The sequence below is a fragment of the Ambystoma mexicanum genome, chromosome 3q, assembly GCF_040938575.1.
Source record: "Ambystoma mexicanum isolate Mex_15411 chromosome 3q, UKY_AmexF1_1, whole genome shotgun sequence".
Lineage (NCBI taxonomy): Eukaryota > Metazoa > Chordata > Amphibia > Caudata > Ambystomatidae > Ambystoma > Ambystoma mexicanum.
The window spans coordinates 47,996,631-48,023,203 of NC_090926.1; the positions used below are offsets into that span (position 1 = coordinate 47,996,631).

A 26,573-nucleotide genomic window follows, 5' to 3' on the forward strand; every position below is an offset into this window, starting at 1 on the left:
CTGCTTTGCTGGGTTCCTCCTTGTCAGTAATTTTCGTTTTTGCTGTTATGGCTTCTAGGAACACTGATTGGCCACCTGGGTCATCGTTGGTATGAGGTTCACGTCTCTGGGTGGCCGGATCCTGTAAACAGCACCTTTACTCACTGGTTTGTTTCGCCATTCCTGATCTGCCTTTGTTGGAAGCAAGGACATTGAGTGTTTGGCGATAGTGCCTGGGTTGGTGGATTATTAGAGATACTTACTGGCAGGGCTGTCGGAGATCAGTAGTCGAAGATTTCTCTATGCCCCCTTCTGACATGTTTTGTCATGGTCAGATTCCTACTTTGCTCTTCTTCCTGAGGCTACTGGGACTCTAACCTAGCATTGGAGCTCTTCTGATGTCCCCTGGCATTGCCCTGCTGCCACATGTCCTGGGTGGGCCTTTGGAATAAAAAGTTTCTTCAAGTTTGTTGCTAGCACTGACACACGTAAGTGGGTGGGAACTGATGCTGCAGGATCGAGAGAAGTCAGCGGCCCACTTCCGTGTGTCCATCGGTTAAGGTAACTGGCTGGGACGCGGGTTAGGAGGATGCCAGTCACAGTGAGCTATCTGATCACTGTGCCGCGCCGTTATGGTCCACATTTTCATCAGCGGAATTACGGGCGGCACAGTGGTCACATGGATTCTATATTATGTAGTGTGTTTGAATGAGTAAGTGCATGATGTACAGGTGGCTGGGCGCGCATTTGTGAGCGTATTGTGAATGGGTGCACATGTTAATGGTGTGTGAATGTGTCTGCTTTGGTTGGCATGTGATACTGTTTTACTTTAATATATTAAGTGTCTAGACTGGCTTACATTTTGCAGCCAGTTTGGACAGGTGGCATGGCATTTTCTTTAATAGCAAAACATTACATTGATTGAAGTGCGTGTGTGTTAAAGTGTAAGCAAGCGTAAGCTTGGGAACATGGGCATTATTGGGCAAATTCAACTTGATGAATGTTATTACATAGTTGGGTGTTTGTGGTGAGGGTTTATAGCGCAAGGGGGCAGGCAGACTGTACGTTTTCTGTGGAGTTTACTTGCATATGGGGCAAGACCACTTTGTGTGTTAGATGGTGGGTGGAGGAATTTGTGCAGCCAAACAAAATGTGGCTTTACTGTATCGTTGCATGTTTTATTGGTGTTGAGGGCAAAGTCCACTTGAAGAGTATCGAGTTGAGCAGGCATTTGTCTAGCCAGCAATAACATGCTTTCTTCCTGTGGCAGGAGATGTTTTATTGTTGAGGGCAAATCCAACAAGGGAATTTTCATGCATGGGGATACTGGCAGAACCAGCCTCAACATGTTTTCTTATTGTATCATTATCTTGCGTAACATTACTGGCCATGCACAGTGTTGGCTGGTACATCTGGTTGCCAGGCGCCAGAGCCCCCTTGCTTCTACTCTACGTGAAAGATTTAAGCAGGGTTTGAAATTGAGGGGAGCTAGGAGCTATTTAGCTCCTGCTTTTAGCTTAGAAGAGCCTGGTTAACTTGACTCTACCAGTTACCAGGAACTACATTTGGCTCCCCAAGTCAACTGATGTCAAACAAACACACCTTTGTGAATTTAAATCTGTGCATTTGGGACAATCTATAAATAAATATTAGGACACCTCTATACTACATTTAAAGCATAATGGACAAAATTATATATTTGCATCTTATGTGGAAGCTAGATTTGCGGAACTCTATGTATAAGCTCCTTGTTCCCCAGTGGTAGCTCCTGGTCCATGGTTAATGATGGATACCCATGAGGTGCTTTTAGCTCCTGCTTATCCAATCTTAATTTCGGTCTCTCTTTAAGATTTGATTAAAATAAATATGCATGTCTTTCTCCAAGTGCAGCATGCTCCTACTTCAGCATAATTGTGCTTATTACGCATGCGTGGTGGTCCAGGCCGACCCAGAGTGTGGCTCGACCCGTGCTTTGTTGCTGAACCTGGGAGGGACCTCAGCATGGCCCGCAAGGGGGGGGTGAACGTTTTTGTGCTACGCCACTGTCCCTTGGGGTTGGTTGCTGTCTTCTCCACCCCTGTGTGTTACAGCTGTCGCTTACCTTCCTTTTTTCCATAATTTGTGGCTGTGCTTACTGACTTTATCCCACTGATTCCTATGGGGAACATTTGGTCTTACCTGAAAGTCTCCTAAAGTAGGGATATATCTGCCTCTGGACTTGTTTCCTGTGTCCCTCTTGTGTCAAAGCCGTTTTAGGCTACAATATATACTATAATTTTAACAAGCACCAGTGATCGGAATCAAGCAGGATGTCTGTAAGGCACAATCCCATACCCCTTTAGCACACTAACAACTGTATAGAGTAGGCCCCTGAGGGAGTTATGCCTTTTAGGTCCTCCGATCCAGAGTAAGATCTATCTTAGACACTAGGGAGTCAATATTCACCATCTACTACTCTGGGATTTGGGGACGCCAGAGTTGGCCATGAGGTGATTTTAAAACAAGAGCGAGAGGACCAGCCATACCGCCCATTACAGTCTCCAAGGCTTGTAGTAATTCTCGTGCCATCTGTGACAGTCTTGTCTTTCTTTTTGGTGAAAATACAATTTCACCTTTAAAGTAGGTGTTGACATGGCCAATCCTCGGAAACTGCTTTGGCCGGGACCTACTGAGAACTGACAGAAGTTGCTGGAACCTTTCTCAATAGAAAAGCGCATTGGCCCATAGGACTGATCTTAAATATTGAGTGCGAACAACCATTGCTAAGTGCAAACACATTCCACTAGCAATTGGCTAAAAGTGAAATGTTGCCTGAAAGTGTGCCAGGGGACGATAAAGGACCAAATTCACCCACCAGAAATGTCTTTGAAAGGGGCATACTTACCTGCAACGTGGCAGTAAAGTTACATTTCACTTACTGTGGTAACTAGATAATAGAAGTACTGTGCAACTATAACATTGTATGGAAAGCCCTTTATACGGAAACAATACTTAGTTATGATGTATATCTGTCACCTAACTCCAACCCCCTAACTGCTCGATGTTATCACTGGGTTGAGCTTCAGAATTTGGAAACAATCCAAAGCTTAGCTAGATCATGGTGATGGTTTTTAGGGCTTGAACACAAGCCTCAAGAAATTCTTGACAGTATCTAGTAGCAAAACAGTGCCTGCACGTATGGCATGGCTATACACACACCAAGGTACGTGAGTGCCGCTCAGAACATCTAATAAAGATGGAGGATCCAACTGTCCTAGCTAAATCTTCGGAAATAATATTCTCTTTTTGTGGAGTAGCAGGAGGATCAGGAGTCAAGACAACAGATTCCATAAGGATCCTCCATGAAGTCTTCGTCCTCCATGTGCACTGGACCAGTTCCAGGTAGCTGATAAATGGTTTGGGGTCTGCACGCACATACACAGTTACACTGGGCTGGGGGTAAACCCATCGCACAAGCCGCATCCCATGCACTATGCAGCCTCCAAATTAATTCTGACACCCGTTTATGTGGGTATCTGCCTGGGCATATAGAGGAATGTGGGTCGATGTCCCTGACAAACCCTCACCCCATCTATAGCCAGGCCTGTTTAATCAGGCTGCCTTGGTGAGCTCTCGAGCAAAGCATACATAAGCGAACAATCAAACATTGCTGTTCCCACCTCAAGAAATATCATGATATAAGTCATTTATAACACACCTGTACACAATTATTTCTAGGTGCATATGGAAGGGCTTAAGACAGATTTCCTATTTTAGAGGATTCTCGGGCCACTTTTTAGGGCACCTCTACCTTTTGTCCTTTTTCCCTTTATGGTTTTGGATCACAGATGTTTTTTTGATGCCCATAATTACTTAGTCTGAAGTTCTTCTGTTACAACCCCTTTTACCTTATTTGAGGTATTTGGTATTGGGCCACCCCTTAGGAAACGATTATCATCCTACATTGGTTTTTGGGATTAGTTGGTTGCAGCTATACTTTATTTTTGACTTTACCAGGGGTGCAAGCCATTTTACTGCATTGGTAGGGCATTGTGCCTTTTTGATAGCCATTGAGACACCAATGCATTTTTAAAAATCCTGCTCTCTGCCATTTTGTAGTATAGGGCTCCTTTGTATCAAGGCAACTACAGAGCTGTACTATCTACAATGACAGCCTCCATGTTGGTTTAAACTGGTTTTGCCCACTTTAAGTTTCTGAACTCTCCCTCTCACTTACTAGGGGGATGGTTTTGGCTACGTGTTAGTCCTGCTGACCAACCAGAGTGGTTGTCATCCTACACTTTGCCTCCATCTAGTGATTGGTGGCCAGGCCTTTAGCAAGTCTCATTTTGCAGTGGATCTGAGGCCCAGACTTGTCCGTGCTTCCCTCTCCCGATTTCATGTTCTGCTGCTTAGAACAAGCAGGTCTGCTGACCAGCCTAAGGACATTTTCCTGCCATTTATCATTGTTTTTGCAGGTTAAAGCACTTACTTGGGCATAAAGGCTTGGTGCAGTGACTTGGGCATATCCTGGTTGGGGTTTTTTGTCTCCGGCCTAGTTCGGGCTTCCAGAAGGCACCTGCTGCCTCCCCGCATTGGCTAGCTGTATCTTCCATGCAAGAACTGTTTTCTGGGCAGTTTAACACTGCACCTCACTGGGATTTTCCACTTAGCTGGGGGTTGCTGTTGTTATCCAGAAGGGCGTGGAGACTTCAACACCCTGCCAGATCTTCTGCTTAGGACGACACAAAATTGTCCCATCCAGGGACCATTTTATGCTGAGCTTCCTGCCATCTCTGTCCACTTTGTCGCCGGGAGGCATTTTAGCGGGATTCCCTGCCTTTCCTGATTTTTAGTCGCAGAATTCTTCACTTCTGGATTGAAGGTTGATATTGTGACATGGTTCTTTCTTTTTTTGGGTAGTCGCCGGCTAAGTGTGCAAGTTCCTTGGCACTGGATCCTGGAACCTGCACCTGCAAAAGAATCAATGTACTCAAGGGGTTGTTTTGTGCTGCTGGACCTGTTTTTGCAGAAACTGCTGGCACAAGTGCATACCTGTTGGTTTCTGGGGTAGGCTATTATTCATGATACTCTCCCCTCAAGAGGCCCTCTGGTATGGGGACGCGATTTATTTGGAGGGGAGTCTCAACCTCATTTCCGATAGACGTCTAATGGGGGTATGGGGTCTTCCTGCTCTGCTGCTTTTTCCTCTGGGACTTTGTTTCATCCATCGGCCTCTGAATCTTGTTTCAGGGGACTTCTCATGGTCTTCCCTTGGGTTCTTTGCAGCAGAATCCACACCTGTGGGGTAGAACTGGCTTGCCTCTATTAAAGCAGTTGACCCATTGACTTTCCTCCCAGTAGTCCCTATTTAACATTCAATCTGTCCTGCAACCCTCCTATGTTGACTCTTGAGGTGTTTGCCTGCCCCTGGCCATTTTTATAAGTTCATTGCTAACGTACCTGTTGCTAAAAATGTATTCTTAATTCTTGGACGGCTGTCATTATGGTGTTGAAAAGTTTCCAACCCTCCCCTCCAGGACTATGCTAGATTACCATGTGTATGTTTGTATTAATCTAATGCTTTGCCCTAGAGGGTCCAAATTAATGTGGAGTGTTGGTGTAGGCAATTATAATTTTTAGAATATTTTTCTTGTAGGGTAAAATGTCTGTTCCTTTTTCCACCATCCTCACAGACTTATTTGTTTTAGGTGCTGAAGGCTTAAGATATACCTCAAGTGCGTTTTTGATCTGACCCATCTCTCACTTTATTAGGTACTTATTTTTTCCAGTATATCAGTGCAGCGTACTTTCTAAAGATGTGTATGCATGCTAATTGTACCTTTGAGCTAGCCTGCTACCCCTACCTGCGAATTAAGCCTGGACGCTCTTTCCACGATACCTACCTTTTAAAAGAGTTTGGCTTCCCTTTTCTTGTCAGATGTTAGTCCCCATTAAAGTCAGTGGTGTAGTTCCCTCAACAGAGGGTGGTACAAAAACCGTCTTAACAGAAGGGCAACTAACCCAGAACTTTAAAACACAAGATAGCTATTTTGTGCCTGTTTAAAAAAAAAAGTGGCTGCCAACAATGTGAAATGTCTATACCACTGTGCAGCCACATACACGTACAAAGTGAACATCTACCACCAGCCTGTAATGAAGACAGACTATCTGGGTAAGAATACTCCCATGGGGCGGGAGGGGGGGCCTGGAAACCCTAAGGGCTACCAAGACAGCACATAGAAAATAGATTTGCAGTCTCCAACCAAGCCTCATTTAAGCCTCACTGGGAAGAAAGATATATAACAGGTCACTCAAAAACCATGCACACACGTTTGGGTGCTCACTCAGAGGAGTGAAATGCACCTAATAGTAACAAGGGGCCTGTTTTGATGCTGCACCATGCTATGGTAAAACCCACAGTACAGAGTTTAGAACACTAACGGACAACTCAACTTAAGTTCTGGGGATCTTGGGAATCCAAATAGGGAAACTTGTTGTTTTTTATTTCCTACATGTTTCTGCAATTTCCTGCACATTGTAAGCTACATTGGAAAACATTCTGATGGGAGTAGAGCTGTGTTTCCCAGTTGCCCCTTCTTTTATTCCCTGGGCGGTAGACAGTAGTGGGCGAGCAGGGATTTGGAGATGATCCACACATGGAAGGGAGTAGAATTCACAGATCAGCAAGAAAGCATGAAAGACATTGAATGACCCCCACCTTCCATCCATGCTAGAGCCTAAGACTGTCTTATGTATGATGGGAGGAATTTAAATCTCTTATTTTATCTTCTCACAGGAATCCTTAAGGAGGACCCTGTACTCCAGGAGGATGTGCTCATCCCCCCACCGCCTCCCCCAAGGCCACGAAATGTGATTTTTGATGATGAGGAGAAATCCAAGGTAAAGTTTGTCATGATGACTGACCGAAAGCATTGGGCCTTGATGGGTTCATAATCACCCAAACCTCTAGGGGATTCTTGGGGTCTACCTAAATCTATAAAAAAGATTGAAGTGTTAACTGGAGTTGAAGTCCAAAAAAAAAAATATTAAAAAGTAGATGTAAATTCACAGCCGATCGGTAAGTAAATAAATATGTAAGCCTTGTGCTTAAACTCACCTAAAAGCCATGAAAAAGAATACATAGGGTATCCTAGGAGCCCAAACCCTACACAAAAACATTTCAAAATGTATTTTGAAACGAGCATGATTTAACTGTCTCAGGGAAGCACTTGTTAGTCACAATAAGATATCTGTGCAACAGCGAGAAAAGTAAATCGTTGAATATACAAGTGAGCATAGGCACTGTGAGGCAGATGTGATGAAGCAGATATCCCAAAGTGAGCGAAACCAAAAAAGGTTAACCCCAAAGTACACTGAAAGGCAATCATAAAATATAACTAAAGATTGTTTTAATAAAAGAGTGTCTGGTGCTAAATGGCCAACTGATGAGAGCAATGGGATATTTATCAAACAGTCCAAAGAACATAATAACATTTGGTGTGGCCTTATAGTTATGGTGGTCATGGGGTTCAGGTTTATAATATTGTTTGTAAGTCTAATCTCTCATTTCACAACCCCACCAGAAAATTGGTTGTGGTTAATATGTGCAGTCTCATGTTCTCACTTAACACCACTTTCGCTACGATCGTCACAATGCTATCCTACTTTTCTTTTCTTCTACTTTGCCCTGCCTAACCTAATTTTCCTTCTCTCTCCCTATACACCCCTAACCAATCATTGCTTTTGTTGACCTTTGTCTTTTTTTCCTCTCTCTGCTTCTTCCCCTACTCATATATCCCACTTTTTATCCTCCACTCTTCTTTGCATTATCACTTTGTGCTTTCTTAAACCATCTACTACTCTTTCTATGTCACCCAATTCTGCAACTGGTTTTAAATACTTTGCTCTCCTTTCCTGCTATTTTCTTTAAACCATCTGCTGTCCTATTTTTCTTGGGCTCTGGCCCCGCCCACCTTGCCCTGGTATACAGATGTTGGCCCGCCTGCTGAAGAGTACACATCCGGAGGATCTCCGAGCTGCAAACAAACTCATCAAAGAGATGGTTCAGGAGGTACGTTCCCTTTCCTTTTGGCCAAGATTTCCATCTGATGGGCCCTATCGTTAGGGGTGACATTTGATATCTTTTGAAAGCATTTTTTGACAAGCACTGTTTGCATTATGTCATTGACTGAGTATACCATTTCTCATGGGGTGAATCCTCTTTACATGTTTTGCCGTCTAGGAGAGTTGAAAGTGAGGACAGTGGTGGGGTGGGTGGGGGTGCCATTCTGAAGCTTGTACTTCAGTAGCCTGATCAAACACTTTGAACCAACCTGCCTCTTTCCTATGAGTCCGAATTGGCAGCCATCAGCAATATAACATACGCCAAGTTGACTAGAGCTGGGGCAAAAACAAGAGCTCACCCACTAGACAAGAAAGCTAGGAGAGCTATTAAGCGTCTCTTGACTGTTCTTTAATGCTAACTGGATATAAGAGAACTGCATCTTTATGTTGGGCTCTCAGGATATAACCAGGTTTGCAAAATTATGAGAACTTGAACACTTTTCCTAATTACCAACTCTGTGCCCCTACCCCAGGATCAGAAGAGGATGGAGAAGATTTCAAAACGGGTCAACGCCATTGAGGAAGTAAACAACAATGTTTCACTTCTAACAGATATGCTGAGCACCTACACCAAGGGCGAGACCTCGGAGGGCAACGAGGACCTTATGAAGGTAAGGGCTTACAGCAGGGCAATTAAAAGCAATGCGTTGCTCATGAGGGTGTTAGGGAGATTTTCCCATAGCCTTTTGATAAGGGGGTGGGGAAACCATCTCTCCTAAGGGCACGGCAGGGTTCCTAACAATATGCAGACCAAACTCTCTCAAGATAGCAATGGCAGAACAGTCTGGCTTCATTTAAGGGAGTGGAGAAGGCTGGTGGATAGGTGTAATTGGTCCCAATAGAGTAACCAAAAGAGGATATATAATGAAAAATATACTTTTTTTTTCTTCTTTTTTTATATTATAGGGTCAAACAAAATTCAAATGAGTACTTAATTTGGATACACTAGAACAGTTTGTGTGTGTGTATATATTTCTGAGGCTTGTGGATCTGCTTAGATCACATGCTCTGCATAGTCCGACATCTAGTGGTCGTCGTGGAGTATTACAAGATTTGTTTTCAAAACACAGACATCGACAGGGCGTGTTAGTAACACTATCCCTAGTGTGACGTATACTGTACCCATGGTCCTTCACGTGTCGAGGTCCCTCATTGTTTCTTTCCACCATCGTGGTCGGTCGCAAGTTGCAGAGTTCCTTTCCAGGCTGATGCATTTGACTAGTTAAAAGTTAACTTCTCTTTATTTCTTTGTCTGCTTTTGCCGCAGCGTACTCCAACTGCTCGACGGCCTTCGACAAACCACTCCATCGTCGACGACTTCATTGTATCTGCGACCAGACGCGGCTTTCACGGGCCACTTCGGCCCTTAGAGTATGGAGAGGGGGAGGAGGGTCTTTCATACGGACTCCTTTTAGAGAATCCATAGTCTGCCACTCCTTATCCCTTTTTCTCACCTAACTGCCCTTTCCATTTATGATGGAAAATACACCCTTTAAATTTTGCCTTCCCTGCCATAGAAAATTCCTGTGGAAAGACACACACTGAGTGTGCAATTACTGTCTCCCTAGGGATCACCCTGAAAAGCTTTGCAAGTCCTGCAAACATTTCCACCTGAAAACTCTCAAAGACCGTCGTACCAAGCGATGGGCTGTCCACGCACTGCAGGCCGAAGCCTACATCGCCGTGACAGAGGATTCCAGGGAGGGTAGTATCAGTGTCCTTAGTGACGCCAAAAGCGACTGGGGTTCGTCGGAACCCCATGGGTGGGCCACCGACTCCAATAAGCAGGCCGGTGGCTCTGTGACGGATATGACACCCGGCGGCCATAGCACACTGTTCGGCAAGAATTGATGTAGTAACTCTCTAAGAGACTACATAATCCTTGTCCTCTTGGTATAGGTCTGTACTACACAAGTTGGTAGTGTGACTGAGCACCCAGACTTGCCTCAAGAGGGGTAAATGTGTGGTGTAGCGCTATAGCATCGAAATCCACAAATACAAGTATCCAAATAACACTTCCACGCAAGGTTTTATAGTCAAATAATTATTTAACGGTCTGTTTTAAATAAGCATTCTTTAAAAAGGGCAATGTTCAACAATCGAAATACACTCCAAAATGTGTTCTTTGAATCAAGTTAAGCAAGTAGATGCTCTTTAGTGATGCTTTATACACACTTCCTACACCCTGGGGTGACTTCACTAACTAGTACAGTATTGGCATTTATATATCACTTTTGTACTTGGTAAATTCTGAGAGTGACAGAAAGGAAAGGTTTAAGGAAGAAAAAAGGTTAAACGGGTTCTCAGAGCATCTGAGCACTTTTAAGTCTCCCAATGATGTCTAGATAAAAAACTTTCCTTGCAATATTAGTTTAAAACCAATGCATCGCCTATGAGGGACAATAACAATGGAATAGAAGTGTCTGCAGGGAGCCAAGACAGCGAAAGTCAATTGTAGCAAAGTCTATGGTGCTGAGGCACTTCTTAGATAGCAAAAAGTCTTGCAAGTTGGAGAGTTTGTTGTAGAAAATCACAGTTGGGCCACAAGCTGTTATGCTTGTTAAAGTTGGAATCAACTCTAGAAAATGCAGCTATGCAAATCTCAAGAAGAGCAAACTACATACAAAGAGGTAAGTACCCCAAGTCAGAACAGTACCTTTAGTTGGAAGAAGAGGGTCCAGCTGGCTCCTGTCTGGTTGCAGCGATGCAGATTCTGTGTTGCTGGGCCTAGTCGTTGGGACAAGAGGGAGGACGTCTATGGACTCCTGCAGCAGCAATACAATGGTTGGCGGCAGCTACGGGCTCTTTTCTGATCAGCGGCACTTCACGGTTTCAGCGCTCGGTAAATAGCACCACCTCGGATCTTGGACAGCGGTTGTGCTTGCTTTGCTCCCTGAGTCCAGCACTCTGGTGAGGTGACTCGAGCTTGGGTCGTCTTGCTTCGGGGGGGTCCTCAGTTAGTTGGTCCCACTAACCCAAGGTAAGTAGTCGCCCTTTCCTGGACCTCTCGTCTGTTAGAAAAAGGAGTTTCAGCACAGCAGCAGGGCTTCACCGGGCAGTTCAACGGTCCAAGATGATGCAGCAAGCTTTGTTCACGGTTTCTTCGGGATGTCCTTCCCAGTAGTTGACTCTGTCTTCAGTCCAAGAAGCCTCTCCTTTTAAGCAAGTTTCTCCCATTCATGCACAGCCTAGCTGTCACTCACACAGCAGGGAGGCTGTCCTGCAAGGACAGCTAGCCAATCAGGACTAGGTGGATTCAGGTAACCATGAAGACAAAGGACATGGGAGTTTCGGGCACCTCCATGGCTCCCTACCCTTCCAGACACACTGGAGCCAGAGGCAGGTTTCAGCACTGAAGCCCGCCCCAGACAAAACTAACAAAAGGGGTCAAACCTGGTTTGGCACACAGAGTAAAACCCAAGAAAGATCTTGCAAAAAGAAAATGGTGAAAAAAGAAGAGCCGGGCCATTTTGACAAAAGGGTCACCCATGGTTGCTATACCGCAGCTGCAGATTGTCTGTGGTAGAAATGCACATTGGTAGGAAAATTAAACCACTGCCACCAGCCGTTTAAAGTAGTGAGGGTAACATAAGAAATGTTACATGAGTAAGTAGGAAAAGGGGCTACTAGGCAACTCCGCAGCACTCCACATAAGGTTTTTGTCATTTCTGGCCAATCGCACTCAGGCGCTCTCTTCCTCCTTTCCATTCGGGTTCCTGCCACCTTACCTGTGGAGCTCTGCAGGGCTCTGCCTCGTCACCCATTCTCTTCAACATTTACATCTGGCCTTTGATCGGTCTCATCTGCTCCCTCTGCGTCAGGCGCTACTCTTATGCTGACGATACTCAGATCCTGATCCGTCTAGATCTTGATCTGTGCCTTCATCATTGCCTGACTGCCGTTGGTGAGTGGTATTATGCAGAATTGCATGCAGTAACCTCTGGAACCACTACACACAATTAGGACTACAGGTGTTAGCCAAACCAACCTTTGGTATAAGCCTGTACCACACAGTTATTGGTAGCGAGCTGAGCAGCCAGGCTTATCTCAAGAGTGAATCTGAGCGGTTCCAGTAGTTACACAGAGGACTTTCAATCATAGTAGTTCAAGTAAACACTTTTCTTATGTTTGTTAATCTGCTTAGAATCACATGCTGTGCATAGTCCGACATCCAGTGGTCACTGCAGAGTATTGCATTTTGTTTTTCGTAGTCGAAAAGGGGACGTCGACAAGGCGTGTCTAACACTATCCCTATAGTGACGTGCAGTGTACCCACAATCCCTCACGTGTCGAGGTCCCTCAGATTGTTTTTTTCCGCCCAGATATTGGTCGCCTTTATGCGGAGCTTCTCGAGAGACATTGCAAATATTAACTCGAACATTTGGTCGTTATTTAACGTTAGGTTCCTCCTTCGACGAAGCTGTTCTCCGCCGACAAGATCTTCGACGGCTGTGCTTCGACGTGGCCTGGCCTCGCCGGCCTCAAACAGTAGGGAGAGTGGGGTCGTGCAACATTTCTTGCTATCTCTTTAAGAATGCCTTTCTCTTTCCCCACCTTTTCCTTCAGGGTTGTTATCACGTCTGTCCGTTCCCTCAGCTATGGAGAGGACACCCTTTAGGTTTTGCCCGCGCTGCAAGGTCAAATTCACCTGGAAAGACCAGCACAAATGGTGCAACTGTTGCTTGCCCCTCGACCACAAAGAAGACGGTTGTGCGGCCTGTAAGCTTCTTAAGCCTAAGACTTTAACGGACCGCAGGGTCAAGAGGTGGGCAGCCTACGCCATGTCTAGGTCCGATTCCTCACCCGCCGCCGCCGAAAGTGGCGAGGATAGTGATAACCCGACCTCCGCATCAGAGGTTGTACACCCCTCTAGGCAGTGGTCACGCTCCTCGTCTGTCCCCGGCCCCGACGAGCTCAGCTCACGCCCTGCTTTTGGGGATGAACACCCCGGCGACACAGACGCACACGAGCACTCACATAAGCACACGGCCCACGGCTCTTTCTCGTCGAAGACTAAGAAAGCATTAGCGCCAACGGAGACGCAGGACCTACCGGCAGCCTCCACGGACCGTAAGGGTTCAAAGCCCCCCTCGCAACCGCAGACGCGACCAGCGACTGGGCTAGCCCCAGATAAGGGCGCTATCACCAAACCGCCAGACGACGTGCCCTGCCAGCGTGTGCCCGTCAGCGTAGAGGACGCGACACCTGTAATGTCGAGGCCAGAGGAACCCTCGACAGACCATTTAGTCGTCGAGAGCCTGCGCGTATTGTTTCCACCGATAGCTAGAGACGAACGGCGAAAGAGATGCAGAATACCACTCGCAAGGCCAGGGAAATGCCAAAAGGGATGGAAGGAAGGCTGGAACCGCCCCCTCCATCGAAAGGGACTCCTAGCCTACTAGAAGGCTTTTCAGAAGGCGATGGGAGCTTATCCTCGATGTTATGGGATAGGTCAAAGCGTTTACAGGCCGAAAGCCTTCCCTCCCCCCCCCCCTCGCCCTCCCTCAGACCGCTCTGGGCTACCACAAGGGACCTTAGAGAGACTCTAATTTTGCATGGACAAAATGGAAAAATTTAGGTCTACCCCATACCTTCCCACACCCAAAAGACCAAGAGAGGGGCCTCAGGAGGATCCTAGGGCTAAATACCCTAGGCTGTTTAACCCCCCACAGAGGGATGTACAGTTGTTTGACCTCACTGAAGAGGACTCCCACTTTCATGAAGATGAGGAGTTCTTAACTAACGAACAAGAACAAAACATAGACCAGGAAGGTTTCGAGGATGACCCAGACATGGGTGACGGGGGCTTTGAAGAAGACCCAGAAGAAGGTGCTTCACAGCCCTGGCAGTCCCCATCAGCGTCTACAGAGCCCGGCGCCCTAAACCTGCCCCCCCCCCCCCCAAGACTCACCAATCAGGAATATGTCACCTATAGACGATCAACGTACCTTTAGTGCACTACTACGCAAAGCAGCAGCGCATTGCGAAATCGAGACTGGGGAAATTTCTCCTGACATAGACTTTGTGGAAAACATTATCAAGGAGAAACCCCCTGTCAGTCAAACCATTCCCCCCCTTGCCTCAGTAAAGAGACGAATCATTCCTTCGCTATCTACACCCGCATTGGTCAGAGGGGTCAACCCAAGGATAGAAAAATTATTTAGTCCTTCTCCATCGGACCTGTTATACATCAGGGGCCACTCAGTACCGGATTCCCTAGTAGTAACAAATACAAGAAAAAGGGCAGGGGTCCCGCTATCAACCAGCGAGGCACCACCAGATAAAGAAGGTAAAAAGCTGGATGCCCTAGGTAAAAGGATTACAGCCTCAGCAGCCTTTTCCACTAGGATTGCCAACAACTCCTCCTTACTGGCAAGTTATGCAGATGCCCAATGGAGCAAACTACGCAAGGACATTGAGGAGGTACCTGAACCCCTAAAAACTCGGCTTCTGGCCACGGTTACGGAGGGAACCTTAGTCAACCAGAGCATCATTAAGAATACTCTAGATGCTACAGAAACGGCTGGCCATTCCCTAGTCCAAGGAATCCTCGTCAAACGTCATGTCTGGCTACATAATTGGAGGTTTAGACCCGAAACACAAGCATCTCTCATTAACAAACCAATACCGGATGCCAACGTCTTTGGGAAGGTGGTGGATGACGCACTAGAGACTGCAAAAAATGAATTTGACACCATTAAGACCCTAGATCAGATTTCAAGGCCTCCCAACAAGCGAGCTATGGAAACAGATGCTTTTTTCGAGGCCAACGCCAACATCATCATCATCATCATCATCAACAGCAGCAGTACTCTGCAGGCAACTGGTCCTCGAATCAAGGAACCAGTGGACAATACACCCAGAGAGGACAGCGTTGTGGCAAGTGAAGAGGTCGGGTTCCACCCCTAGAGGTTCCCAAGCCACCAACACCAAATGACCCGAAGATTCGGGTCCCCTCCCATGCATCGCCGGGTCGGGGGCCGTCTAACATTCTTTCTTCCAGCATGGGAGGGAATAACATCAGACCGCTGGGTACTATCAACCATAGCACGCGGCTTCTGTATAGAATTCAACCGCTCCCCGACGTACAGACCCCCAAGGGGACGACGCCTGTCACCAGAACACCTCGCCATCCTTCTTCAAGAAGTGGACCAGCTACTAGAAAAAGGAGCTATAGAGGTCGTGCCTCTATCACAGGTAACGGAAGGTATTTATTCAGTGTACTTCCTTGTACCCAAAAAGGATTTACCCATGCGCCCTGTACTAGATCTGCGCCCAGCGAACAAATTTGTAAAACCTCAAACATTTCGTATGGTGACATTACAGGAAGTAATCCCCCTGTTATCGCAAGGGGATTCATGACAACACGGGACATGAAAGATGCATACTTTCATATTTTAATGTTTCCAGCGCACAGAAAATACCTCAGGCTCATGATAGAGGGCAAACACTACCAGTTCAGGGTGCTACCCTTCGGCATAGCGTCAGCGCAGAGGGTATTCACGAAAGTAGTGGCAGCGGCCCACCTGGGCAGGTTTTCCATCCCAGTATACCCTTACCTCGACAATTGGCTCATAACAGGGGATTCTTACGAGACATGCTTCTCGAATACCCAAAAGACTGTAGACCTTTTGTTCCAACTGGGCTTCTCCATCAACGAGAAGAAGTCCAGCCTAGAGCCCAGCCAAATCAAATAATTCCTAGGGGCTCTAATTCGAACAAAGGACGACCTCGTCTTCCCCTCCAACGAGAGGGTCCAAAATATGCTGTTCAGATCCCTCAATATGTGGCCGGTCGAGAGGTGACGGTGCGTAAAGCAATGCGTTTGCTGGGAATGATGGCGTCATGTATATATTTGGTACCCCGCGCGTGACTGCGCATGCGTCCAATGCACGAGTGGCTCAACAGCCAGTGGTGTCAGGCCAGCGGACAATGGGACGATCTAGTGGTGGTCTCGCAGGCCTTGGCGCTCTCGCTACGGTGGTGGTCGAAGGAATACCTTGTCATAGGGAAACCATTCGCCAACCCCGCAGTGGAGGCCACTCTAACCACAGACGCATCCCTCAGAGGATGCGGGGCTCACCTATCCCATCAGACTGCACACAGAGTTTGGACTCCGAGCGTAGCATCCAAACAAACCTGCTGGAACTGTTAGCGGTCTTCAAAGCACTGAAGGCTTTTCAGGCACACCTGCAAGGGAAGACAGTGATGGTCCTCACAGACAGCACCACAGCTATGTACTGTCTGAACAAGAAAGGGGGGCACTCACTCTCCAGGACTGTCCAAGCTGTCCCAGAACATCTGGAAGTGGGCTCTCAAACACATGTTCCTGTTGTCACAACATGTACCAGGGGGGAACTCGATCTGCTAGCAGACGAACTCAGCAGAGACTTCCCTCTACCCGCAGAGTACGAATGGCGGTTACAAGAAGACATTGTCTTCGTCTTCACACAATGGGGATTCCCAGAAATAGATCTGTTCGCAACTCTGGAGAACTCCCAATGCCAAGATTACGCCTCCAGGTACCCCCAGAACCAATCCATGGGGAACGGTCTATCGATACCATGGTCAGGGAAATTTGTTACGCTTACCCTCGGCCCCCCGACTCCGCTTCTCAACAAGATAGTGCACAAGATGCACCAGGAACCAGTCACCATGATACTAGTGGCCCCTATGTGGGCCCGGCAACCATGGTTCGCTCACCTGATGGAGATGTCTCTGTCTCCACCGGTGAAACTACCCTGCCCGTACAACATGCTGTCACAGGACAAGGGCAAGACACTACACCCATGCCCACAGACCATGAACTTAGCAGCATGGCTCCTGGGATCATAGAATTTGGTCATTTACAACTCCCGCAGAGATGCATGGACATTCTCAAGGAAGCTAGAAAGCCTAACACTTGTCACTGTTACCCTAGCAAGTGGAAATGATTCGTCATATGGTGTAGAAATAAGAGCATCAACCCGGTTGACTGCTCTCCCACACAAATTGTTCTCTACCTGACTCACCTACTAGACTCAGGATTAGTGTTCAATTCTATTAAGGTTCATTTGGCTGCACTTTCCACATACACCACTTCGAGGGGGATTGGGTCCTCCGACGTATTCCATATCTGTGACAGTAATCACCACAGCTGTGCTACTTCGGAAAATCTTCGGCGTCTGCGTCCTGCGTCGATGACGTCGATACACCGCCCTCGAGGACCTCCTCCGATGGCCGACGTCACTGGATGTTATAAGTAGGACGCACGACGCCCGTAGCCTCAGTTCTGTTATTTCCACAAACGTGTTCGTTTCGGGAATCTCGGCGCGCCTCGACTCTTTGGCGTTTCTGTTGTTTCTCGGTTCTTCGAAACTGTTTGGTGTTTGTGAAGTATTTCTTCGTGAAGATGTCTACCTCGTCTTCCACACCGCGTCCGGGCTTTAAGAAGTGCGGGGACTGTGGGTCCAAGATGTTGGTCACGGACTTGCACGACGCCTGGCTCTGGTGCCTCGGGGAGGCCCATGACACGGATGACTGTGTCGACTGCCAGTCGCTCACGTCGAAAGCCTTGCGGGAGCGCAAGAAGAAGTTATTGGTAGGTAAGGTGTCCAAGCCCTGAAAGTAGAGGTCTGCGGGGCTTTCGACGGATGACTCGAGGGGTGACTCTGCATCGTCATCGGAAGTCCAGTGGGTCTTGGTCCCGGAGTCGGTCTCGCCACTCCTCTGCCTCTTCGAGGCACTCCCGGAAGCGCCCTCATCGGTTGCCTTCCCTGTCCTCATCCGAGGACTCCGCCCATCGGCAGGTCGCTTACCCCACCAAGCATGCGACACAGGAGGAATGGGCTTCCTTTGGGAAGAAAATGTTGGCGATTCTCGAATCGCAGGGCACTGGTCCGTCCACGCCTCCGAGTGGGGTCGGTCGTGATCAGCCGAGAGACACCGCTTGCACGCCTTCGGGCTCGGGTGGTCGTCACGATTCACGGGAAAGGTCCCGCTCGGACAAGGGGAATCGTTCTCAGCATTCCAGGTCCAGGTCTCGGTCGTCGACACGCTCGAGACCGTGTGAACCTGTGGTGTCTTCACGGAAGACGTCGACGCCATCGACTTACTCTTTCGAGGGCTTGCCTTCGAAGAAGTTTTCGACGCCATCGGCATTCCAGCCGTCGAAGGACACGCTCGGGGCCCCGACCTCGAGGACTGTGTCGGCGCCGTCGATGCTGTCGACACCGCGCTCGGCGTCAACGCCGATTCACTCAGCGCCTTTCGAGGTTGTGTCGACGGGGGTACCCCGTGGCTCGGGGGAACCACCTAGAAAGGCTCTGGCCAAGGTCAAGCATGGCTTTGGTTCAAGTTCTGTGCCTGCTTACCGCCATCTGGAGTTTATTTCAGAGGTGGATGGGGGCTCTGATGATGGCATGGTGCCTGACACGGTGCCAGACGAGATTCTCTTGGGCTATAGCCAGTTTGAGGACCTGAGGCAGTCCCTGCATGATGCTAGTGGGCTGGACACCTCTCCGGAGGTGGAGTTTTGTAGGCCTTAGCCTGGCACTCATGCCAATTCTTCGTACTGGCGCCTTATGTCAAGGGTCACCGAGTACTTAGGATGGTCTGCTCCCCCGGGGGAGTTTGTTCAGGATGACCTTACGGTTATCCTAGATATTGGTCCACCAACTGACCCGGTACTGCCGTTTCATATGGCTCTACAGAGGAGGGTGGCGGCGGCTTGGACTGCTCCGGAGAGTCTCCCGGCAGTGGGGAAGTCTTCGCCACGAAAATACCGCCCAGCCGGTAGTGACCCCTGCTACTTGTCCAAGCACCCTACTTCGGAGAGTTTGGTGGTGCAGGCGGCTATGGCCCTGGCAAAGCAGGCGTCGTACCCTACCATCCCTCCTGAGGGGAACGACCAGCATTTTGACGTCTGGGCGAAGAAAGTGTTTTCTGCAGGGGGGTATGGCGCTTCAGGCGGCCAACTCCATATGTGCCTTGTCACGTTTCGCCCACTCTCTGTGGAACTGTTTCCTTGGCGGCTGAACATATTCCCGAAGGGGACGAACGGGATGGTTTCCTTGCCATGGTTCAGGATGGCAAGGATGCCATGTGTGAGGCCCTTCAGTAGGGTTTGGACATTGCAGATTGCGTCAGCCGGTCCATGGCGGAGAGCACCGTGTTACGCAGGATTGTGTGGTTGCGGAAGTCAGGTTTTGCTCCTGATGTGCAGGCCCACATCCTCAACATGCCCTTTGACGGGGAACATCTTTTTGGCAGCAAGGCTAACGAGAGCCTTCAGAGGTTGCAGACCTCAAAAGCTGCAGCGAAGTCGTTGGGTGCTGCAGTTCAACAACCTCAGCCTTTTCGTCCTCGGGGACAGCAATGGAGGGGAGGTTCCTTTCGTTATTACTCATCCTTTGGTAAAGCGAGAGGAGCTACCAGTCAAAGGGGCCACCGTAGGAGTGCCAGAGGTGGAAAACAAGGTACTCGAGGTGCCAAGGCCGCTCAGGCTGTTGCCTCTTTGCCCTCAGGCAACACTGCAGCCGCTTCAGCTCAGTCATGAGGCCATGTCCCATGGTTCGCCGGTTGGGGGAAGGCTGGCGCAGCATCTTGCAGAGTGGCGCGCCATTACTTCAGATGTGTGGGTTCTGGATATCATAACCCACGGCTACTGTCTTCCTTTCCGGCAGAGGCCTCAAGACAATCCACCGTGGAATCTCTCTTTAAAGAGTCCGGATCCGCTCCTTGCGCAGGAAATTCAATCCCTGCTGGAGAAAGGCACCATAGAACTGGTGCCTGTAGCGGAGAGGAACAAGGGATGGTATTTCCCTTATTTTTTGATTTCCAAGAAAGACGAGGGATTGAGACCCATCATGGACTTGCGCGGTTTGAACAAACTCCTTAGGAAGGACAAGTTCAAGATGGTTACTCTCTCTCAAGTCCTCCAGGCTCTTCAACTTCAGGACTGGTTGGTGTCTCTCGACCTCAAGGACGCTTATTTTCATGTGCCGATCCATCCAAAGCAAAAGAAGTACCTGAGATTCGCGGTTGGCGACTCGCACTTTCAGTTTCGGGTCCTGCCGTTGGGATTGACCTCCGCCCCGAGGGTCTTCACCAAGCTCATGGTAGTGGTGGCAGCGCACCTCCGGAAAGGGGGGATTCACGTCTACCCCTACCTGGACGATTGGTTGATCAGGGCGTGCTCTCCCGAGCAAGTCCTGGATCATCTGTCAGTCACCTGCCACTCCTCCACAAGCTGGGCTTCTCCCTCAACTTAAAGAAGTCCCATTTGACACCAACTCAGAGGCTCCAGGACATCGGAGCAGTGCTCGACACGTCCCTGGGGCAGTGTTTTCCTCCCCAGGTGAGGGCTCATCACATTCAGCAGATGGTGCACAAGTTTCAACTTGCCCAGACTCTCCCAGCGTTCGAGTTCTTGAGACTGCTCGGCCTCATGGCAACCTGCATTCTTCTGGTGCCAGAGGCCAGGTTGCGAATGAGATCTTTGCAATGGGCACTCAAGCTCCAGTGGTCTCAGTCCTCTGGCAGGATGTCGGACCCTGTTCAGGTGCCGTCATCGGTCGCCCAGCACCTTCTGTGGTGGGCCGACGAAGGCAATCTGATAAGGGGGGGGGCTCCATTTTGGCTGGCCTGGCCGGAGGTGACAATCGTGACGGACGCATCCCTATTGGGATGGGGAGCTCATGCCAACGAGTTGAAGTCAGCGGTCATTGGTCTCCGTCGGAGTCCAGACTCCATATCAATCTGTAGGAGCTGAGGGCCGTCAGGCTAGCCCTGAAAGCTTTTCTGCCGACTGTGAGCGAGGAAAGAATGTCCTTATCCTGACGGACAACACGGTGGCCATGCACTACCTCAACAAAAAAGGGTCACTTCCTCTGTGCAGGGAGGCGATGCAGCTCTGGTTCTGGGCAATGCAGCAGGAAGTTTTGATCTTGGCAGTTCATCTGGCAGGAGACGAAAACGAGACGGCGGACGCTCTGAGCAGGCAGAGCGCAATCTCTCACGAGTGGGAGTTGCCTCAGGAGATTCTCTTGGAGATCTTCGCCCTTTGGGGGACCCCTCAAGTGGATCTCTTCGCCTCCAGTGTCAACCGGAAGTGCGAGAGGTTCTGCTCGCGGGAATTTCCTCCAAACGGAGGCTTAGGAGACGCGTTCGTGGTGGAGTGGTTATTCCCACTGCTGTACGGGTTTCCTCCAGTCGCCGTCATCCCCCCAAGTACTGCAGAGGTTACGGAGGTTTGGTTCCCGGATGATCCTCATTGCTCCGGTGTGGGCCCGGAGGACGTGGTACCCAGACCTTCTCGACTTGTCCATCCGCCCTTTACGTCGTCTTCCCTACCGAGACTATCTGCTCTCACAGGAAGGGGGTCAGGTTCTCCATCCAGAGGTCAGATCCCTCAACCTTCACACTTGGTTTCTGAAAGGTTGAGGTATAAGGATTGGGACCTCCCTGAAGACGTGATGGAGGTGTTGCTTTCGGCCAGAAGGCCCTCAACAAAGTCCCTGTACCGTTGCCGTTAAGAGTGGGGGAAAAAAAGCTCACACTTTTTCCAGGTAAAAAAATAAGTCCTCAAAATCCAGCAAAGTTGCTGGGGGTCTCTATGGTGAAGGGTATTGGCACATTTATGCAAATTCTCCCTAACAAGTGGATGGCCAGAAATTGGCTGAAGTTGAATGGGGACAAGACATAAGTGATGGTGGTAGGAACCACCTTCCCCCTTATCCCACACTTCGGGTGTCTTCCTTCTGGCCTGTTTCTCTTGGGTCTCTGTTCCAATGATGAAGGTGAAGAACCTGAGAGTGACCCTTTCGGCCTCTATGAACCATCATGTTTCTACAGTGTGCAAAGTTGGTCATTTCCATTTTAAGACATTAAAGTTGCTCCCGTTGCTACCGGCCACCCTCCGTCCACCGGTGGTTGCAGCCATGGCACTTAGCCGGCCGGATTATTGCAACTATCTGTATCTTGCCCAACCTAAGGTAATGATTCAACGGCTTCAGCGTCTCCAAAATCTGGCTGCCCGGGTGGCAACAGGGTCACCTTACAGGGCTCACATAACCCCGGTACTGCGTGCCCTGCATTGGCTCCCAAATTTGCAGCGCATTGCGTTCAAGGTGCTCTGCATTGTTCATCGGGCTCTGCATGGATTTGGTCCATAATATCTTCAAACCAAATGTATTCGCTATTGCCCTACTCGTTCCCTGCGTTCTGCATCAGCAGGCTTTTTGGTTGTGCCCATCTTTCGCTGCACATGCATCGGTGGCTAGGCTTTCTGGTGAGCTGCTGCCCATATATGGAACGACCTCCCACTGCCAGTAAAGACCTTGCCAAATCATTTGGCATTTAGAAGGGCCTTAAAGACATTTCTGTTTTAGTGGTCAGGTGGCTGATTGGCTGGGGGTTCCTGCCTGCCTCTCTCTCTCTAGCGCCAAGATACCTTCGGGTAAGCGTGCACTGTACTAATGCAAATAACATAAGATACGGTGTGCTGTACCTACAAAGAGAAAAGATGAGTAAAGTAAATTTCACTTGACATTCTTGGGAAATGTAGTTCACTCAAGAAAAGGTAGTCAAACCTTAGGAGAATCTAAAGGATTGCTCTGTGACACTGCACGGAAGGTGCTGTGTGTCACCATACAAAAAGTAGATGCCTATGGAGTTGGTCAGACTCCAAAAACAAAGGAAATCTAAAATCCAAATTGGATCAAAACACATGAGAGTGAGGAAAAAAGGCTTACTCACACCAGGATTAAAATTATAAAGCCTTAAAGTCCAGCAAAAGAGCTGGGGGTCTCTAAGGTTGAAGGGAATTAGCACAGAAATTAGAATTCACACACACACACGCACACGCACCCTCCCCCCCTACCCAGCCCCACCCCCACCCCCCACAGCCGACATTCAGAGAAATCGTTGACTGGCGAGGCCCATGCGTTGTCTGCAGAAAAAGCCTTTAGATCTTCCCTGTCCTCTAGGCCATCTCTTAGGCTTTTGACCTCATGACAAGCCTACGAAACCAGTCTCCAAAGTCAGTTTGACACCACGCACAAAAAGGCCCTCCTTTCGCGCCGAAATACAGGAGGCGAAAGGCGCATCAGTGCACCCTAAACATAAGCCGAAAATACTAATAAAAAATACTAATAAAAAAACACGTACCCGTTACCCTGTTAAAGACGGTCTCTGAAAAGATTGAATCGATCGATGCCTCTGTCCTCCAAAAGATCTCGGGCTATGGACTCTTCCTCCCCTGTAGATAAACTCTCAGGGGCTATGCATCACAAGGATCAGGTACCCTCCCAAGCCACCCCTACCCTTTCAGGCTTCCCACCCTCCTGTATCTATACCCCTGAACAATTCAACAGAATTATAAAGAGGATGTCATGCTTTGTTGACTTCATAGACGAGCATCCAGAAAAAATAACATCCCTTAGAAATGCCTCACAGCCAGGGGCTGCAAAACACCAACCCCCTGCCAACAAACCTAGTTTTGGCCCACAGCCAAGCACTTCCATGCTAGGCCCCCTGGCCTTCGCCTTCCAAGACCCCTCTTAGGACATGTATGGTGTGGGTCTCTGAGGGTCGCAAGACCCCGACTCTCAAGGGTACCTATACAGTCAGGACCAATACTACGAAGATGACATCTGTCATCCAGTCGCCTGACCACAAAGACCAGCCTGTAGCAAATTAACCTGTGGACAATCCACTCCAATACAATGAACTGCTACTGAAGGCTGCCCAACAGTTTAGTATGGACACTGTAAGGGCACAAGAAGACAAGGAGTTTGTGGAGGACATTCTTGGTGACAGGAAGTCCGCCACTCAGTTTATCCCACTGTTAGTCTATACAAAGACGTATACAGCCCTCCTTACTTGCACCTAACCTCACAAGGATGGTTAACCCTAGAATCGAGTAATTATTCAGGGTAGTACCCACAGACCCCACTGTATATTAGGGGTCAGCTAAAACCTGATTCACTGGTTGTCACTACTACCAGAAGGAGGGCTGGCACTCGAGACAAAGTTTTAAAAATAAATCTACACTTTAGGAAGGAAGGTTGCCTCCTCTGCGTCATTTGAAGCTAGAATTGCAAATAACATACACTCCTAGCTAGTTATGGCTGCCACAAGTGGGATTACTTGGAACACCAGGTTGAAGCGGTTCCAGAACCCCTAAGATCACAATGATTTTTTTTAATATAACAGTGTATTGATTTTGAGAAAACATATAGAAAGTATTCACTTTACATAACGAACAAATTCACATATCAAGTGTCACGTTTCGATACTATTGCTACATGTTAAATCATTCGATAAGAAGTGTCACAACATAATTAGTCTGCATCCGCCCATTTCTGCCAGATTTTATTCGCTTTCATGGGGCAGCCCCTAGCTGTATATATTTGCCACTCCATTACCATACATATATTGACCTCCGCTATCCATTGCACAAAAAGTGGAGTGTCACCGGAACCCCATAACTTCACAATATTGCGTTTGATTAGTGTTAGGCAAAGTTTGTTTGCATTACCTTCTGGGAACACTACAAACAACTCTGACTACAGGTATAGGAAACCCAACCTTTGCTATAAGCTTGTACTACACAGTTTTGGTAGCATGTTGAGCAGCCAGGCTCATCTCAAGAGGGGTCAATGTGAGCTGTAGGGGAGTGACAGAGATTCACAGTGACAGGTATTCAAATAAACTCTTACACGCAAGGTTTCTTGAATAAACAATTATTAATTTATGTTTCAGTCAGTTAGAATAAGCCTTCTTCAGAAACACACAAATACACTTCAGTACTGTACAATTAGTTTCTAAATCAGTAAAGACCCTTTTGGGATGGCCCACAGACACAACCTACACCCTCAGGTGACTTCAATAGCCAGGGTGCTTGGGACATTCATATCTTACTAATGGCATTTAGAATACTGTTACAAGTTGGTCAATTGAAAAGATGAAGAGACCACAAATATTCTTAAGCAGGCAAATATGGTATCCGGTGATTCCCTCGAATACAAAGCATTGAATGCAAAAGCATCGAAAAAATGCAAAATTTTTAAAGGTAAAGCTTTTATTTTTATTATAATGGGTTTGAAGGGGTAAAAAAAAAATCCCCATACGAAAACAATGGAAAAAGAAATGCATTTTCTCCGATGCTTTTACATTCGATGCTATGACTATAAACTGGCAAATACCTTTTGGATCCCTACAGCAGAGTATTCAGTATAACAGGCTAGGCCAAAGTCAATGGGCAAAAATCTTACATAGGATGAAGCACTTCTGATGGGTAAGTAGAAAAGTCTTTGCACAATGTCTTGGAAGTCTTTGAAGAAAATAAGAATCAAATGTAGGGCCACAAGCCGTTAGACTTGCGAGTAGTAGAAGATGCAAGCAACTCTACAGCAAGAGGTAAGTTCTCTCCGACTTTGTTACCGTACCTTTGAATTGAAGAAAAAGTGCAGCAGATGACTTCTGTCCTGAGCAGCTCTGCAGATCTCACTGTTCCTGGGCCTCAGTCGTGGGGACAAGAGGGAGGACTTCTGATGACTCTTGCACTGCAGTGGGACGGTCACCGCTCGCAGCCAGCAATCTTCACATCAGTGGCTGTTCACTGTTTCAGCGCCTCACGTCTACCGCAAATATCAACACTGCGGTTCCTGGCTGTCGAGATGGACTTTCCTTGCTTCTGGGATCCCAAACTCTGTTGGGGCTCAGGCTCGTCAGTCCTGCTTCCTGGGAGTCCGGAGGATCTTCCTGGAGCTCTAGGCCAGCTTAAAAGCAACACACACAATCTGGTGTTCCTTTCCCTGGCTATACGGTTTCCAGAAGTAACTCTGTGTAAATTCAACCAGCTCCGAGATGGATCTCCAGGTGCCACTTTGGCTTACTTTGGAGTTGATTGGTCCCACCAACTCAAAGGGAGAAGTCGTCCTTGCAGGGGCTTCTCTGTCAATACAAATGGAGTTTCAGCACAGCAGCAGGGCATTCACCGGGCAAACCAACTGTCCAGGAGTTATAGCATGCATCCTCTTCAAGTTCTTCTTGGGTTCCTTCATCCAGTGGTCGACTCTGCCTTCCAAGCCAAAAGCCTTGCCTTTTACTCAGTTCTCTACCATTCATTCCGGCCTAGCTGTCACCCAGCAGGATGGCTGTCCTTGCCAGTCAGTCAACCGGCCAATCACTACAGAGTGCATTTGGGGCTCCTAGGAGACTAAGCACAGGGAGTTTCGGGCTCCTCCCTCACTTCCTGCCTACCCCAGACACCCTGGAGCCAGAGGCGGGCTTCACTCGTGAATCTTTTTTTATTTTTATTTGTATTTGGTTAAAACAACCTTTTACAAAAGTGATTCACAACTGAACTCTTCCTTAGACAAGCAAAAAAAAAATACAAAATAAGGAACAGTCCAGAAAATGGAGACATAATATTATTATATATTATCGTCGACAAACCCATTACAAAAAAACATCTTGCAAAGAAATGTTTAAAATTAAATCTT

General features: G+C 48.0%; 1 protein-coding gene across 1 annotated transcript in view; it reads left to right on the forward strand.

Moving 5' to 3' along the window:
• The window catches only part of GGA1 (golgi associated, gamma adaptin ear containing, ARF binding protein 1), an 839,899-nt gene that overhangs the window by 195,925 nt on the left and 617,401 nt on the right, over positions 1–26,573 (forward strand). The window contains exons 6-8 of the mRNA XM_069653043.1: positions 6,758–6,861; positions 7,952–8,032; positions 8,559–8,696. Of these exons, the coding sequence (XP_069509144.1) occupies positions 6,758–6,861; positions 7,952–8,032; positions 8,559–8,696 (323 nt within the window). The remainder of the gene's footprint in view (positions 1–6,757; positions 6,862–7,951; positions 8,033–8,558; positions 8,697–26,573) is intronic.